The sequence below is a fragment of the Anolis sagrei genome, chromosome X (assembly GCF_037176765.1).
Source record: "Anolis sagrei isolate rAnoSag1 chromosome X, rAnoSag1.mat, whole genome shotgun sequence".
NCBI classification, from domain to species: domain Eukaryota; kingdom Metazoa; phylum Chordata; class Lepidosauria; order Squamata; family Dactyloidae; genus Anolis; species Anolis sagrei.
The window spans coordinates 28,564,564-28,583,064 of NC_090034.1; the positions used below are offsets into that span (position 1 = coordinate 28,564,564).

Here is an 18,501-nt window from a genome sequence, read left to right on the forward strand (position 1 = left end):
ACAATGCCAGGGATCAAAGGGCAAGGTCGCAAGGGTTGCCTCACCATTTACAGAGTTTTGTTGTTGTTATCGTTGTCATCGTCATTATTTCTGTACCGCTTTATCTCTTTTAAAAGGAGACAATAAAAGCAACACAGGATATAATTTGAAACCCATAGACACACAAGAATTAAAATTAAATGCCAACGTTATTAAAAATAAACAAACATTTAAAAACCAATTAGAAGCCTGCATTGTTGAAGGCTTTCATGGCCGGAATCACTGGGTTGTGAGCTTTCCGGTCTGTATGGCCATGTTCCAGAAGCACTCTCTCCTGATGTTTCGCCTGCATCTATGGCAGACATCCTCAGAGGTTGTGAGGTCTGTTGGAAACTAGGAAAATGTGGAATGTGCAGGGTGCTATTTAACATTTAACCAGGTGAACTGGTTGTGCAGGGAACAGATGGAGGACGCTGAGACCGTCAGCAAGATTTAAGAAATGAAATAGGCTCCAACTCCTTTCTTTCCCCTGCCGGGTCTGACTGGCAGAGTCCTTGGGAGAGAATTATTGAGAGAAGAGGGGCTCTTCTCTGCTTCACTTCACTTCTCTGCTGTTTGTTCTCTTGTCAGTGCCTGTCTGGCAGTCTTTAGAGTAATCAGACTCTGATTATAATGAAGACTAATAATAATAATAATAATAATAATAATAATAATAATAATAATAATGTGCAAAATATGAAGAAATGAAAGGATTAAACCAACAATTATCTCCCATGCAAAACACCACCTTCTAGACTTTATTTCACTTTTTAAACATTCTCATATATATATGTGTGTGTGTGTCCTTAAAAGGTGAAATAAAGTTTAGAGGGGTGTTTTTTGCATGGGAGATAATTTTATATATATATATATATATATATATATATATATATATATATATATATACACACACACACACACACACACACACACATTACTTTAGAATGTGTCTATATATATATATATATATATATATATATATATATATAGACACATTCTAAAGTAATATATCGCTTTTGTGACAAAGAGGGGGAAAATGACAAATATAAAGGAGAAAACTCCACCTTTTGGGAGAAGTTGTTTTTTATATTACACACACACACACACATACAAACATTTATTTTGGAGAATATTTCTCATTATTTTGATTTTTCCCATTATCTTTGTAATTATTTTGGTGAATATTTGTTATTGTTTCATTTTTCCCCATAATTCTTTTATTATTTTAGTAATTTTTATTATTTTGATTTTTCTATTATCTTTGTGATTATTTTGATGAATATTTAAGTATAATTTACATTTTTCCATTTTCAGTGAATATTTTTATGATTTTTCCATTATTTTTCTGTTTATTTTGATGAATATTTATTATTATTATTTTAAAATTTTCCATTTTTATAATTGGTTTGATAAGAGGATTAATTGGTGGAAGAAGACCAACAATTGTCTCCCATGCAAAAACAAAAACAAAACCCCACAGTCTAAACTTTATTTCACTTTTTAAAAATTCATATATATATATCGAAACATTCTAAAGTAACGTAATGCTTGTTTGACAAAGAGGAAAAAAATGACAAATATAAAGAAGCAAACTCCGCCTTTTGGGACAGGTTGTTTTTTTGATATTATATACATACATACATATACACACAGCTATTCTTTCCTGCTTTACATATAAAGAAGAAAAACGAAATATATTTGTAAAAAGTGCTTCATCTGTTGGAAAAAGAGAGAGTCGCAAGCCATAGTTTGCTCTATTCACACATTTACCCTCCAGAAAATAATAATAATAATTAAAAGACCCGTAATCGGAATATAGATATATTCTTGGCACATCCTCCTCGAAATATACAAAATTCTCCTCAAAATATACAAAATTCTTTCCTCATCTCAATTTTGTATCATATTCCAAATTCTTCATTACGTCTTAAATATATATTTAAATGTATGTGTGTGTATATATATTTAAATATATATTTATATAAAAAATGGATCCTGATATTTAAAATGGGGATTTAAAAAAATTATTGAAGGATATTAAGATTTTTTTAAAAAAAATGGGACTTTTCTCTTATCTGGATAATGAATAATAATAATAAGAAAAACTGAGAATAAATAAACTAAACGCCATTTTTCCGCTTCAGAGGTCCCCCCCGAGCCCTCGCGTCGGCCATTTTGAGAGAGGAGGAGGAGGAGGGTTCGGTTCCTTTGAGAAGAAGGCAGCTTCCATTTTGTCTTCTATGTAGGTCCCTAGCAGCAGCAGCAGCAGCAGCAACGACAACAATCAGCGACCTCCAGGTTCCAGCAAAATCCATTTCAAAATGACAGTCTTCCAGGTCTTTCTGCAGTGGCCATGACGCCTCATGCCCCCTTCATTCAGTTTGAGTGGGTGGCAACAGGCTTGTTGTCAGGGCCGAGGCCGGAGTAGCAGGCCTTGCAGACACGGCTGGGCTCAAAGAGCTGCTGGGTGGGCACTGGGACCTTCTGGTTGCAGCAGCTGGAGCAGAAGACATTCCCACAGTTCCTGCAAACACACAGGAAGTAAGGAAACTGTTGGAAATAGCAAGTTTCTTCAAGCCTCCACTAATTATTTGTTATGTATATAATTCAGATTGCTTACTGTATTGTGTATGTGTGTATTGGTATGCAGTTTTCCTTAACTCTATGCTGTGGGAGGCGCTTCAGACTATGTGATCAGATCTGGGACTATTCAGGACTCAGACTACATTTTAGAAACAGTACCGTTTAGACACCAGTAGAAATAGTATGCTTTCAGAAGTCAGTAGAAACAGAAGACTGTAAGGACTCCACTGGACTTTCAGACTGTACAGAGACACTATTAGACTTTCAGACCAGAGAACCTGTAACTGGAGTGACAAGTTATGTGCCTGTATGCTGAATACATGAAGGTAGTGAGTAAACTGGTTATGTTACTTTTAACAAAGTCTACCTTATTTTTGTCTCTTGAGAGCATGATATAGAAAAATGACATTTTAAGGGAGAGTAGATGTTTTTGGGCACTGAAAGAAACACTTCTAAAGAACTGCTATATTTTGTGCATTGGCCTAATCTCTGTACTTAACAGATCAGAGACAACTAGGTTATCAGTCTAACAACTGAAAAACCAAATTGCCTTGCATAGGCCTGTGTGATATATAACACTAAAGAGAAGATTTTACTCAAGCAAGTTTTTGGTTCTTCTCTGACTATACTTTTACAAAAGGTTGTGATTTTAAATGGTCCTGAATGCCATTATTCTCCAAAAGGTTATGGAGATTGTGCTTTTCCAAAAGGTTATGATCTCTAAAAAGGTGATGCCTTTCCAAAAGCCACTTCAGTTGAGAGAGACACAATACATTACCTGCAGTGGTGTTTCCTGCTGACGAGCCAGAAGGCGCTGTCACAGCCGTAGCAATGGGCGGCCAGGTGGTCGGGCAGCCACCGGGTCACCTGCGGAGCAAGGAAAGGTAACAGTCAAGCCAGAGAAGGGACTGGAAGGAGGGAGGAAGGAAGGAAGTGGCAGCGACAGAGAAGCAGGTGCTACTGCACTCCAGCACTGGAACACCCTTTCACCCAGCACGACATCAGAGACCAGTGATCCACTAAAAGAATGTTGATTAAAGAAAAGTACAAGGGTGGGTCAAAACGTTTTGCCTCCTGTGTCATAGAAACATGATGAATGAACCTATAATAGCAGAAGTTGCTACAGATCGTATCCTGAACTGTCCTCTACACAAAACTACCATAGTCAACATAGTCACCATCCATTTGTACACATTTGTGCCATTGTTTAATTCAGGCCTGCCTCAGGGGAGCGTGCTTGCTCCATCTATGTTCAACATTTACACAAATGACCAGCCACACCAGAAGGGATAGTGAATTTCACCTATGGTGATGATCGTGTCATCACCACTCAATCAGGGAGCTTTGAAATGGTTGAACAGAAGCTTTCCAAAGCTTTAGGTGCCCTTACTGTCTATTACAGGGAAAACCAGCTGATTCCTAATCCAACTAAAATGCAGGCATGTACTTTTCACCTTAAGAACAGACAAGCATCTCGAGCTCTGGGAGTTGACCTGGACTGTGCTCTGACTTACAAGAAGCACTGCTTGAATATCAAGCAAAAAGTGGGTGCTAGAAATAACACCATACCGAAGCTGACTGGTACAACCTGGGCATCACAGTGAAGACATCTGCCCTTGCACTTTGCTACTCTGCTGCTGAACGCGCATGCCCAGTGTGGAATACATCTCACCACATTGAAACAGATGTGGTCCTTAATGAGACATGCCACATTGTCACAGGATGTCAACACCCAATACTGCTGGAGACGTTATACTGTTTAGCCAGTATTGCACCACCTGACATCTGTTGGGAAGTAGCAGCCAGAAATGAAAGGACCAAGGCATTGACGTCTCTGGCCCATCCTCTGTTCAGATATCAGTCAGCATGCCAACGTCTTAAATCAAGAAACAGCTTCCTAGGATCTACAGAAATACTCGCAGGAACACCTCAGCAAGCGAGAGTCCAAACGTGGCTACAAAATGCGAGTGTGGAGAAGAGTAAACCACTGACTACAATGCAACCTGAGCCCTGCCACATGCACAGTGGAGGACCTTCTCACAGCCACACCAGAGGCAGTCCAAGTGGTCAGCTTCTGGTCAAAGGAAATTGAGCATAATGCCAAGTTGTTGTTTTTCTATAAATTATAACTGTATTCTTAATTTGCTTCTGACACGATAAATAAATAATAATAATAATTAGCTTCAGATTCATGGTTCTAATCAGTCAGACTATATCAATAGAGTAAAGTTACCTCTATCATATCATGCACAGATAGTCCAGTAGCTGTGAAAGAAATAAAAGTTAGACAGATGGAGGCTTTACTTTTTGACCCACCCTCAAAGATATAAAAAAGTGAAAAGGCAAATCCAAAAGGGTCAGTACAATAGAAAATGCAATTCTCAAAAGAAGCCAGAGTTCAGTAACAGTAATCCACAAATGCAGGAAACACCAAGCCAAGAAATCCAAAACCACAGAATTAATCCAAAGTTATATCCATGAACATGAAAACAGGAACTTCTCCAAGGTAAATTCTCCAAAGAAACACAGGCATAAAACAGGAACATGAAACAGGAATCTTGACCAGACATGCACAGGAACTTGGGATCTTAAACAGGAAACCAATCTCCTTTAGCAATGCTGTCTCCTCTGAAAAGCCTGAAGCCAAACCACTTAACTTAAGCCCTCTAAGGAACCCATGACATCATGCCTAACACATCTGGACCTCTGGGCCTTATCTAGAATTCTCTGAGAATATCTAGTTTGCTGGCTTTTCATTCTCCGCAATCTCAGATCTATTCCCCTTTGAAAATTCCTTGCCTTCCTAAGGCTGTTTCTCTAGGCATCTGGTATTTTCATTTTCCCGTTGCCCGAGAACAAGTTGAAGAATCCAAAGCATCAGCTTTGCCTGCCTGCACAGACTCTTCACTTTGAAACCCATCATTCTCATCCTCTGAACATTCAGAAAAATCCTGTGATGCTTGCCAGGCTACAACAGGAGCTTGCCAGTGTAGAGAAGGCATGAGGTATGACAGGATCCCAAATGGGGGAGCAAGGGCAAGAGGGAGGAGGAAGAGAAGGACATTGCAGTCTGGCACTGAAACACCTTTTCATCCAGCACCACACCAGAGTCCAGTAGTACTATCTAAAAATGTTTACTAAAGAAAGCAGGTACAAAGGGATAAAAGCGCAATTCCAAAAGGGTCAGAAGAACAGAAAATACAAAATAGCAGTAATCCAAAAATGACAAAACACATAAGGTCAAGAGAATCAAAATCCACAGCAGTACTTCAAAAATAAATCCATGACCCAGAAAACAGGAACTTTTTCTAAGGCAAACTCTCCAAGGAACAAAGGCATGAACCAAAACAGGAAACTTGAATCATGAACTTGAGAGCCAAGACAAGGATGCCATCCTTTTCAGCACCGTTGTCTCCTCTGAGAGGCATAAAGCCAACACCACCTAATTTAAGCCTGACCAAGCAGCCATGAGATCATGCCAAATGTACCTGGGCTTCAAAGCCTTCTCACGGATTATATCAGAACTTCTAAATAATCTATTTTTCACTCCCTCCATTCTCAAACCTAATTTGGCTTCTCAGGAAAACTCCCTATCAGCCAAAGACAATTTCTTAAGAGAAATTAACCTTTCACATTTTCACTTTCCCCAATTCCGGTGATCATTCCGGGAATGATCACCGGAACGTAAAACATTGTCCTCATCTGCCTGCAAGTCTCTCCTTCCATTGACAGACTCATCACTTTGAAACCTATCAAACCCTTCGTCCTCCGACATGTCAGAAAAATCCTCTGCCGCTTGCTGAGCTACAAAAGAGGAGGAGGAGGGGAGGCAGGAACGCGTCATTAGTCACAAGGAGGATGAGGGGAGCCAGTGGGCAGAGAGGGAGGGAGGCCTGTACCTCGGAGTCCTGCTTATCCACCTGCTCCCAGCTGGCTTCAGAGAAAAGCTCTGTGCTGCAGCGAGGCAGGCAGCTCGGGTCCAGATTGCTTTCCAAGTCAGGGAATGAGGTCTGTTGGCAAACAAACACAGCTGAGGAGCACCCAGAGAAGAAGGTGGATAAGATAGGCGAGGAGCAGAGAAGGGGAAAGGCTAAGGCAGGAAGAAGGGGAGGAGATGGGAAAAGAGGAGAGGTTATGAAGCAGGTGAAGAGAGGAAGAAAGTAAGGAAATGGGTGAGGAATAGTCAAGAAGAAGGTGAGGAGACAGGAAAATATGAGAGGTTAGGAAGAAGGTGAAGAAAGGAAGAAAGTAAGGAGATATGTGAAGAATAGGTGGAAAGAAAGTGAGAAGATAGTGTCATGATGAAATAAGTGTGGGTGTGCAATGGCTAAATCATTAGCTACCTGCTCGATGAACTATAATTAAAAGTTGCTGACGAGAACTGTGACAAATGATTAACTGTTGACATTGCTGAACTGTTGAACTTTTGGGGGAAAACGTGTTTACATTAGTCAAAGACAATGGCTCTTTAAGTTAAGGAAAAGTTTACAAGATTCCTTATGTTAAGAAGGAAGTCAACACAGAGCTGCTTGTGTTTACCAACACCAATTATGCAAAGTCAACATCTGCCAGGAAACTGAGATGAAGCTAGGATGTTTCAGGCTGGAAAAACATCTATCATTCATTTACAGCTTTTTGGAACAACATCAGCAAAATATTGCTTTATATGAGACCTTCTAATATTCCAAAAATTGTAACAGACAGCGGCACTGTTCACCCGTCATACTCTATGGCAGGGGTCCTCAAACTAAGGCCTGGGGGGCAGATACAGCCCTCCAAGGTCATTTACCTGGCTCTCGCTCAGGATCAACCCAAGTCTGAAATGACTTGAAAGCACACAACAACAACAACAATAATCCTATCTCATCAGCCAAAAGCAGGCCCACACTTCCCATTGAAATACTAATAAGTTTATATTTGTTAAAATTGACCTTCATTTTAATTGTTGTATTGTTTTTAAGTGTTTTTTGCACTACAAGTAAGATATGTGCAGTGTGCATAGGAATTCATTCATATCTTTTTCCGGCCCTCCAACAGTTTTAGGGACTGTGACCTGGCCCTCTGTTCAAAAAGTTTGAGGACCCCTGCTCTATGGAAAGCGATGGTGTATTGGAGAGTCTGAGATCTGCAATGGAAAGCAGGAGTTTGGACACTTGGCCTCCTTTTCTCAAGGGAAGAGAAAGGAGTGTGATTAGAGAAACAGGATGCCTAAGAGATGTCTTAGAATCATAGAATCCTAGAGTTGGAAGAGAGCTCGTGGGCCATTCAGTACAACCCATTCTGCAAAGATGCAAAAAATGGCATTCAAAGCACCCCCCACAGGTGGCCATCCAGCCTCTGCTTAAAAGCCTTCAAAGAAGGAGCCTCTACCACAGTCCATGGCAGAGAGTTCTACTGCTTAACAGCTCTCACAGTGAGAAAGTTCTTCCTAATGTTCGGGTGGAATCTCCTTTCCTGTCATTTGAAGCCGTTGTTCCATTGTGTCCAAGTCTCCAGGGCAGATGAAAACAAGCCTGCTCCCTCCTCTCCATGACTTTCCCATACATCTGGATACATGGCTATCATCATGTCTCCTCAGAGCCTTCTCTTCTGCAGGCTAAACATGCCCAGCTCTTTAAGCCATTCCTCAGAGGGCTTGTTCTCCAGACTCTCAATTCTTTTAATCACCCTCCTCTGGACGCATTCCAGCTAAGAGTCAACATCTCCCTTCAACTGGGGTGTCACAATTGAACAGTGTGATTCCAGGTGTGGTCTGACCAAGGCAGAATAGAGGGATAGCATGACTTCCCTGGATCTAGACACTAGACTCCTATTAATGCAGCATTGAATGAAACATGCAGAATAATAACAGGATGTCTTAAACCTACACCTGTTGATAAACTCTACAAGCTAGTTGGCATCCCCCCCCCCCCCGATGTGCTAAATGTGAGAGAAATGAGGTTGAACACTGTGAAAGCCATCCACTACATGGCTACCAGCCTCCTCCCAGTAAACTCAAATCAAGACAACGCTTTATGAACACTACCACTCTTCTTGGCGTCCTTCCAGCAACAGCAAGGGTATCCCTCTGGGCAGCTAAATCAGAAAATCTCAACTGGATGGCCCACCACGAGGGTCTTCCTCCAGGGACAAACCAAGAATGGGCAACCTGGAAGTCTCTGGGCAGATCAAAAAACAACCTGGCAAAATGGCACTACCTAAAAGAATCCCATACCTTGTGTGACCTTGGAGCAGAACAGACAACTCTGCATCTGTATGCTTGTCCATTGTGCCCTGTCTCGTGTACAGTGGAGGAATTGTTGGAGGCAACAGACAATGCCATTGCTGTTGCCTGTTTTTGGTCAAAAGATATTTAGCCGCCTGCACAACTTCTATTTTTATCAGTTTTATAATAACTTATGCAATGCTTTTGATACAAAATAAATAAAATGCAGGTCAAAATTCTATTGGCTTTTTAAGCCACCACATCACATTGTTGGTTCATGTTTAACTTGTTGTCCACCAGGACTCCAGGAACTTTTTCACACGTACTGCTGTCGAGCCAGGCATCTTTGCATTTCATTTTTCCTGCCTAAGTGGAGTATCTTGCGTTTGTCCCTGTTCAACTTCATTTGTTCATTTTGGCCAATCATCTCTCTAATCTGTCAAGATAGTTTTGAATTCTGTTCCTGTCTTCAGGGGTATTGACTATCCCTCCAAATTTGGTCCTGTCTGCAAACTTGATGATCATGCCCTCTAACCCTTCATCTAAGTCATTAATAAAGATGTTGAGCAGAACTGGGCCCAGGAAGGAACCCTGCTTCTGGCACTCCACTCATCACTTCTTTCCAGGATAAAGAGGAAGCATTTGGGAGAATCACCCTCTGGGTTCGTTCACTTAACAAATTGCAGATCCACCTAACCATAGTTTTGTCTAGCTCACATTGGACTAGTTTCCTTGCCAGAAGGTCATCGGGGACCTTGTTAAGGAAGACCTTACTGAAAGCCAGATATGCTACATCTAGGGCAGGGGTCAGGAACCTTCGGCCCTACAGGTGTGGTGGACTTCAACTCCCACAATTCCTTGGGCCAAGGTAAGCCTTTGGGGCAAATGCCGAGCCTCAAGGAATTGTGGGAGTTGAAGTCCACCACACCTGGAGGGCTGAAGGTTCCCCATGCCTGATCTAGGGCATTCCCTGCATCTTCTCCAGGAGGCAGCAGGAGAAAAAATGAGTAAATATGTAATTCCCCAATGTAACTGTAGCTTTGAGAATTCAATGTAGTTACATAATACCTGTATGTCTAATGTCATTTTTTGTGTAAAAGTTCTATAAAAGTTCTGATTTACTCTCCCACACTAGAAATTGCAATAAAAAGCCTTTGTTTGAAAAGTATTCCTGACAATACGAAGCAGGTGAGGCAAAGTTGAGAAGAAGGTGAGGAGACGGGAAAAGAGGGGAGGTTAGGAAGAAGGTGAGAAGATAGGAAGTAGGTGAGATGTGGAGTAGATAGGAAAATGGGTGAGGAAAAGATGGGAAGGTGAGAAGATAGGAAGGAAGTGAGATGTGAGGAGGGTGAGGTGCAGAAAAGAGGAAATGAGGTGGCTGAGAAGACGAGTTGGGAGAAGAGGACAGACTAGGAAGATGAACAGCAGAGCAGATGAGAAGAAATTAAAATATGGGAAGAAGGTGAGGGGAGCACGCAAAGGAGGAGCCTCACGAGAGGGGTTGCTAAATGGTCAGTCCTACTGAGTCGCCTTGAGCTCAAAAACCAAAGCCATCAAGATGCCACCCAAACCCACCAGTCCTCATTGGGCACTTACCACCTCGTCGCCGTACTCCATGCCGTTGCAGTGGAGGGAGCCGTTGAGGAGCTGTCCCTCTAGGCGGCTGCGTAGCTCCTGCAGCTGCTTCTTGAGTGTCTCCACTTCCTGCTGGTGCCCGCTCTCGATCTGCCGCAGGCGCTGCTGGATGGCGTCGGCGTAGGCGGGCATCCCGTCGTCGTCCAAGTGGCTCCGGGGGGCAGGCTGCTCGGGGCTGTTTGGTGACGGTGATGCTTTGTGGGAGAGGGACCTTGGTCCGGAGCCGGACATCTTCCGGCTCAATGCACCCTTGGCCCTCCTCCTCCTCCACCCCCCCTCTTCGCCTGCCTCCTCGCCATTGCATACAGCTTCCTTGTAGTCGCACAAGGGCAAGGCGCATGGGGAAGGCGCGGAAGGAGGGGTCCGGTTGAGGGTGGCGGCCAAGCGGTGCAGTTCCAATGCCTCCTCCCCATTGCCATCCTCTGGGCGCAGCCACGAGAAGGATGCACTTGGGGCCTTGACCCTGGCCCCCATTTCAGTTAAGGTGTCGGTCGACCCCTCCGTGTTGCTTGTTCCGGCAGAGTGGACGCCCAATTCCTCATCCAAGGCATCCGGTACCTTCTCAGCAGGGCTTCCCAGTGTGCCTTGCAAGTCTGCCTCCCCACCTCTGCCCCCCGCCACCTCTTCTGAGTCGTCATTGTCCTCTTCCTCCTCCTCCTCGGTGGCCTCCTGCAAGATGTTCTCCATCTGGCCCTCAGCCACTGCCAAGGAGAGCTCCGCCTCCGCTACTAGGCCCTGCCCCGCTGCCTCCCCCTCAAAGGGGTCGCCCTCCCCCCCAAAATGGTTGCTTGGCTCTAGGGTGCGGCGGTGCTCCTGCCACTTCTCGTTGAGGCTGGGGTCACTGCTACGGCGGGGAGTGGTGGGCGGGAGGCTTCCGCTGTCACAGGCCATGGTCAGGTTGTCGAAGGAGCGGGTTTTTGGCAGCCTGGGAAAGGAAAGGCGATTGTAAGGCCAGCGTGACTGTGGATGGGCCCTCTTCTTTTCTACTCTCCTTCCCAACTCCTACTGCCCTGAGCTCAGGTGAAGACGTGCCCTTGAAACCATTGTTGTTGGAAATAGCAACCTTCTTCAAGCCTCCTATACTCATTTTTTGTTATGTATATAATTCAGATTGCTTACTTTACTGTATATGTGTGTATTGGTATGCAGTTTTCCTTAATTCTATGTTATGGGAGGGGCTGCAGACCATGTGATCAGATCTGACTCAGTGATTCCGGCCACGAAAGCCTTCGGCAACACATAGAAGCCCTACAGCTTAGATGCTAGTAGAAACAGAATGCTTTAGAGAACTGACTCAATTGGATATCCACACTAGACAAAGACTATTAGACTCTCAGAACAGAGAGATGCTTCAGACTATGGACTGTAGATTATGAGAAAGATGCCATGTGTTATCAGCATAGAGAAACTATTTCAAATCCTATCTGTAACTGGATTGATACACAAAGTACCTGTATACTGAATACATGAAGTTTGTGAGTAAACCAACTATGTTACTTTTTTTAAAAGTCTGTTTATTTTTGTCTCTTGAGAGCACCATTTAAACCAAGATGTTTTAAGGGAGAGTAGATTTTTGGAGGGGGGCAACTGAAAGAATACTTCTGAAACTCTGCTATAGATATGTTTTTCTGCACTGGCATATCTTTGTCCCTAACAGTTCAAAGAGCTATCTAGGTATATCAGTTTAACAACTGAGAAGCCTAATTGCCTTGCATGAATACTAGTGGATATTTACCACCAGAGAGAAGGCTGACTAAAGTGAGTTTATAACTCTTCTCGGGAAGATTCCTGACTTTCCCAAATGGTAATGAATGCCATTTCCCAAAATGTTATAGAGATTTCCACTTCTCAAAAGGTTATGGCATTATTTCCCCAAAAGGTTATGACTTCTAACAAGGTCATGCTTTCCCCAAGATCATAAATCTCCCAAAATTGCAAAGCCTTTCTGCATCCAGACCCAGAAGGGGAGGAGCCCCATGCCCTTCTCACCTGCCCAGCGGTGCCTCTTCGGGTCCAGGGGCTGGGAGTGGGTAGGGGGCACAGGGGTCGTCTGCAGGGGTTGAGGGGGAGGAGCCAGGCAGGTACACGGCGCTCCAGAGCATGAGGTTCCGCACGTGGCACACCGGGAACAGCACCTGAGAGAAAGAGAGAAGCTCGTGATGGACTCAACTGCGCGGTGGACGTGGAACCACGACCGATGGAGGGAGGAGCAGGAACACACTTACGGATTCAGACTGGGAGCAATAGAGCAGATTCTGAAAGGCCTTGTTTCCGGGCCGGAGCAGGGACCACACGGAGCAGGTCCTCTCCTGGGTGTGCTTCTCATCGCGCTCCTTGGCGTTGTTGCACAGGAATGTGCCAAAGAGGCAAGAGTAGGTGTGCTGGACCAGCTTCACCTGAGAGGGAAGGAAGTGTCAAAGGAAGGAGTAAGGAGAGATCCAAGGTGGCAGACGAAGAGCAAGGGGTGTTTGTCTCCCAAAAGGAAAGAAAGGGATCCAAAATGTCTATGTAATCCCCCCCTCCGGCACCAACTGCTGCTCTGGCCAGAGCAAAGGCAGAGGGGAGCAGAAGACATTTCCATCTTGTCTTTACTAATAATATAATATAGTATATTGTATATATATATAATATTTATAATATTATAATGTAATACAGTACAATGCTAGTAATAATAATACAATATTATAATTATAAATTTATATTACATATAATACTACTAATAATATTACAATATAATTGTATAGTGCAATATAGTAATATAAAATACTAATATTGTACTATGATAATATATTGTATGAAAATATATCTTGTAAGCCGCTCTGAGTCCTCTTCGGGGTGGCATATAAATGCCGTAAATAAATAAATAAAAGAGGAAATTAACCCAATTTTGTCCATATACTAATACTAGAGGGCTGCCCTCCCTCCAAGCGTCCCCTTACCAGGAATGCTTCACTGAACTCGAAGGAGCAAGGGAACTGCCTCTGGAGCTGGTGGGCACAGTCCAGCCACTGCAAGAAGACTGGGCAGCGCTCGTTGGGGTCGTCCGCCTGCTCCCCATGGCCACAGCGGTCGGCAAACTTGTGCCCAAAGTCCAGCCACTCTGTCTCCACCAGTACCTGGAAGCCCTGCAAGGCCGATGGGAGGGAGAGCACCAGCTCTGAAAACTGAGCCTACTGTCTCCCTTCTCCAGTTCTGAGGCCTGCTTCCTCCCTTCTTCAGCTCTATCTTCTCCAACTCTTGAGATCTACCTTCTCCCCAGCTATCAGAAACCTTTTCCCTTCTCCAGCTCTGCTTCCACCCTTCTCCAGTTTCAAGGCCTGCTTCCTCCCTTCTCCGGCTCTATTTCCTCCCTTCTCCAGCTCTGAGATCTGCTTCTTCCTTTCCCCAACCTTACTCCCTTCTCCAGCTCTGAGGCCTGCTTCCTCCCTTCTCCAGCTCTACTTCCGCCCTTCTCCAGTTCCAAGGCCTGCTTCCTCCCTTCTCCAGCTCTTTTTCCTTCCATCTCCAGCCCCTCACCTCGATGGTCCTATAATAGGGATCAAGGAGCAGCTTGGCCAGGGCCACGATCTGGGGGGTGCGGTCCCATCCGTCGGAGCAGTGCACCAGCACTGGCCGCCGGTCCCTCTCCACTGCATGGACCACCAGCAATGCCGACTTCAGCAGGACAGACAGGTGCTGCAGCCACTTGGTACTTTCCAGTGCTGAGAGCCAGCTGCAGGGGGAACAAATGGGGGCAAGGGAAGGGAAGCTTCAACAGGAAACTGTACCGCAGCCTTGAAGGGGGACAGGCGGCAGCGTATAACCTTGAGGGGGAACGGATGGCGTCATGACACCATGGCAGAAAAAAAGGAAGGACCCAAGGGGGTTTGGGTACTGCATGTGACGTACTTTCCTGGGTCGGGCACTTGGCTGCAAAGCAGGCGCAGGGACTGGAAGCTCTTCCGGATGGAGTGTATGTTGGCCATCCCCATGAAGACCACCTCGCAGTTGGGGTAATACTCTGGAAGAGACGAGGTTTTCTTTTCTTTCTCTCCCTTCTTTCTCCTCCTTCTTTCTTTTTTTTTTTTAATAATATTTTTATTAGCAAGTTTTATAGAACCAAAAGTAAGTTTTTAACAGCAAAAGTGGGAGAACATAATCTTTGTATATAGAGAGGAAGTAAAAAGAGAAGTGAAAGTGTATTTAAGAAAAAAGAGGAGGAAAAAAGGTATGAAAATAGAAGTCCAAATTGAGCAAAAATCTGTTATGTTATGATATATATATATATAGACAGACTTCCATCTAGTCTTTGAAGATCTTTGATGTCTTTTTCAGTGTATTGTAGAGCGTTGATTTCCTATTGGTTCTTCTTTAACTGCAATTTACTCTTTCTAAGTAGTGATCTCTATTTTCTGTTGTCTAAAGTAGTTTTTTATCGGTCCCAGTTTGTATGCTTCTTTGGAACTCCTTGATTTGGCATTAGCCAATGAGTTAGTTTGTCCATATTCATTACTTTCAAAATTTTCTCCTCTTTTCCATTATCTCCTCCTCCTTCCACAGCCTTCCTTTCTTTTCTTCCTGATACCTCTTTCCCTTTCTTCCCTTCATTTTTAATTTCCTTCCCTTTTCCTTTTGTTTATCTTACCTTGCTTCATTCATCCTTTTCTACTTTTTCCCTTTCTCTCCCTTTCTCTTCCCCATCTCTCCCTTTCTTCTTTTCCTCTTCTTCCTTTTCACCTTGATTTTCCCTCATACACCTTACCCTTCTTTCTTCCTTTCCTCCCTTTCTCTTTCTCTTCCTTTCCTCTCCTCCCTCCCACTCCACCTTCCTCCTTTTTCTTTCTTTCCCTCCCTCATCCTTTCTTTTCTCTTCCTGCTGTCTTTCCTTCCCACACTTTTTCTCCCCTTTTCTTTTCTCTTCCCTCCTTTCATTTTCTTCTTGTTCGGTCTTTCCTCCCCTCCCCTCATAAAGATGTCACCCACCCACAGCCAATCTGCTTCATTCCTTTTGTTTTCCCAGTGACATCACTGAGGGAAACTTCACCCAGCAGCAGTCGCCGCCAATCCGCTTCCTTCCTTCCCTTCTCCTCACGTCTAGGCTCAATCGGGTGACTTCTTTCGGTCCATAAACTTCAATTATTTTAAGTTGGGCCACGAGGGATGTTGTGGGCCACATCTGGACCCAATCCATCACAGCCATAGGGAAGCCTTTGCGGAACAAACCAAGATATGTACATGTCTATTATTAAGATTGTTACCTGGGCATTCGCAGCCCCCTCCTTTGGCCCGGTTGGCGACAGCAGCAGCGTAGGAGCGGGCGTCCAGGATGAGGAGCTTCTGGGGTTGGGCAGCCAGGCCCTCTGCACCAGGAGCGTGGGGAATGGAGGAGCCTGGAGAAAGCAGGGCCAGGGAGTCGTTCCATGTGTTGCAGGGTAAGAGCCCAACCCCACCGAAATGAAGGATGCCTGTCCTGCGCAATAAACGCCGCAGAGCCTTACCAAATTCTCCGTCGGAGAAGCCCCCTCCTCTTCCTCCTCCCGGGTCAGCCATCTTGGCCCGGGCGTCAGAGGCGCAGGCCTTGGCCACCGACTGGACCAGGTGCTCGTCATCAGCGTTCCTCCAGCCCCACCAGCTGACCTCCGGCTGACCGCAGCGCGCAATAACTGCCCCGTTGCTCTGGTGCCTGTGGGCAGGAAGCGGACCAGATGGATCCCTAGGTTGTTGGTAATAGCAACCTTCTTCAAGCCTCCTACACTACTTATCTGTGATGCATATAATTCAGATTGCTTACTGTATTATATATGTTTGTATTGGCATGCAGTTTTCCTTAACTCTATGTTGTGGGAGGGGCTGCAGATCATGTGATCAGATCTGGGACTGTTCAGGACTCAGACTCCATTTTAGAAACAGTATGCTTTCAGACAACAGTAGAAACAGTACAGTTTACACTTTCAGACTGGAAAGACAGAGACTCTCAGACCAGAGAGATGCTTTAGACTATGGACTGCCAAGATTCTAAGAAAGATGCCCTGTGTTATCAGCACAGAGAAACCACTTCAAATCCTACCTGTAATTGGACTGATAAGCAAAGTACCTCTATGCTGAATACAGGAAGTTTGTAAGTAAACCAAGTATGTTACAATTAAAGAAGTCTGCTTATTTTTGTCTCTTGAGAGCATGGTTTAAACCAAGATGTTTTAAGGGAGAGTAAATGTTTTGGGCAACTGAAAAGAACACTTCTGAAACTCTGCTATATATGTTTTTTGTGCATTGGCATTTGTTCCTAACAGTTCAAAGAGATATCTAGGGATCTCAGTTTAACAGCTGAGAAGCCTAACTGCCTTGCATGAATGCTAGTGGATATTGACCACTAAGGAAAAGGTTGACTCAAGCAAGTTTTTAACTCTTCTCAGGAAGGTCATGTTTTGAACTTGGACCTTGAAACAGCCAAATGACTAAGTGCTGCTTTAAGTCAATAGCTTTGACACAAGCTGGGTGTTGTTTGGTTAACCTCTGCCCTGGATCCTGACAGTCCTCCAGCACAGCTCTATGCCGTGCTGGTGGCCAGTGAGTGCCTTCTCCCTCTCACCTGTAAACCACAGCAGGGATACGCTTCCAAGAGCGGAAGCCAGCCACGCTCTCCAGCTCCTTGTCCGAGATCCAGGCCGGAACGATCAGCTCCTGAGGGTAGCTGCTGCACAGCCTGCAAGGGAAGGAGGAAAGGGATTGTCGGTGGCCATCTTGGACACTCTCCATCCAAGATGGCGGCCCTCACCCCCCCCCTCACTCTCTCACCTGTATTTCTCATTGATGTTGGAGATCCTCCAGGCATGGTTCAAGTCAAAGCCCATGCGCTCAGCTTCGTTCTTGAACCGCGAGGTCACGTGCTCCCCTGGGGCCGAGAGGAGAGTGACAGGAAGTGAGTGAGGCACCCTCCCAAGATGGCCACTTTGCACTTGGTGGACCAAGCCCTCATGGGGTGCCCTGCCGGGCCCACCGCATGGGGGGGGGGGCAGGAGGGTTTGGACTGAAAGAACTGCCTACTGGCATCTAGAATCGAGGGAATGGAAAGGAAGTGTTGGCTGGGGATTGACTGCAGCTATTTCTGGGCAGTGTTATAGCCTGGCAAGAGCCAGACAATTCTGAAGATGAAGAGGTTCAAAACCAAGTGTCTGAATGTGTGCAGGGACATTCTGTGAGCATTCAGGGAGGTTTGCAGCAGACAGGTCAGCCTGACCCAATGCTGTGCATTCCAGGGAAAGTGAAACTGGAGGGCAAAGAGGTCACCAGGGAGTATAGATTAAATCTCAGAAAGCAAGGCGTGAAAAGTAGACCAACCAGGACTTCCCAGCACCCTTAAGATAAGCCTTAAAATCCAGGTGTCTGAGACATGGCTTCATGGGAGCCTGGCTGAGCTTAAACTAGAGTTATTTCCTGATTGCTAATTTTGGATATAACCCTCCCCCTCCCCTTTATATTCTTTATTCAATAAAATCTTCATTACTTGGGACTATTGGGCTTTGGTGTGGTGCTGAGTGAGAGGTGTCTCAGGGCTAGGGTGTAACAGGTATGAAGCAGAGACAGTTCTGTTGTTCTCAGAGACTGAAAGATCAATAAAGGGAGCCCAGGTGTGGGGAAAAAATTATATATCAGGTGTTATTATTATTATTCTCATACACCACACGATTATATTACAGTAATAATAATAATTATTATTATTATTATTTTCCTTCCTCCGTCCCTCACACCCTTCCACCTACCAGGCCGACAGAGTTCCCCGTGGGTCTCCTTCTCGCTAGCATAGACGTGTGTGCACCAGGCGTGGAAGGCGAATGAGAAGAGACCCTCCAGTCGCGAGGGTGGGCCTGTCGCCATCACCAGGCGCCGCTGCCACTCCTGGCTCTGCTCCAGGCTGCAGAAGTGGCACCTGCAACCCCAGGGGTTGAGGCGAGCATCATCATCATTCTCCATCAACCGACTAATCAAACATCTACCTATCATGTAACTCTATCTATTATTGCCTTTCTGTAGTCGTAAGAAGATGTCCTTCTCTCCAAAGCCATAAGACCTTCCAAAGGCCA

The 18,501-nt window shown here is 44.8% G+C and overlaps 1 protein-coding gene across 3 annotated transcripts in view; it reads right to left on the minus strand.

Moving 5' to 3' along the window:
- Positions 1-1,493: 1,493 nt before the first annotated feature.
- MTMR3 (myotubularin related protein 3) overlaps positions 1,494-18,501 on the minus strand; it is a 28,262-nt gene continuing 11,254 nt past the window's right edge. Inside the window, exons 6-19 of one of the 3 annotated variants that reach the window (XM_060786186.2) lie at positions 18,181-18,347; positions 17,216-17,312; positions 17,010-17,123; positions 15,919-16,103; positions 15,679-15,810; positions 14,330-14,441; positions 13,958-14,153; positions 13,381-13,566; positions 12,667-12,837; positions 12,431-12,576; positions 10,403-11,366; positions 6,501-6,611; positions 3,380-3,468; positions 1,494-2,542 (exon numbers count right to left, since the gene is read on the minus strand). In XM_060786186.2, the coding sequence (XP_060642169.2) occupies positions 2,395-2,542; positions 3,380-3,468; positions 6,501-6,611; positions 10,403-11,366; positions 12,431-12,576; positions 12,667-12,837; positions 13,381-13,566; positions 13,958-14,153; positions 14,330-14,441; positions 15,679-15,810; positions 15,919-16,103; positions 17,010-17,123; positions 17,216-17,312; positions 18,181-18,347 (2,818 nt within the window). In that variant the 3' untranslated portion in view covers positions 1,494-2,394. The remainder of the gene's footprint in view (positions 2,543-3,379; positions 3,469-6,500; positions 6,612-10,402; positions 11,367-12,430; positions 12,577-12,666; positions 12,838-13,380; positions 13,567-13,957; positions 14,154-14,329; positions 14,442-15,678; positions 15,811-15,918; positions 16,104-17,009; positions 17,124-17,215; positions 17,313-18,180; positions 18,348-18,501) is intronic. The other 2 variants (XM_060786185.2, XM_067473041.1) reach the window with 2 other exon arrangements.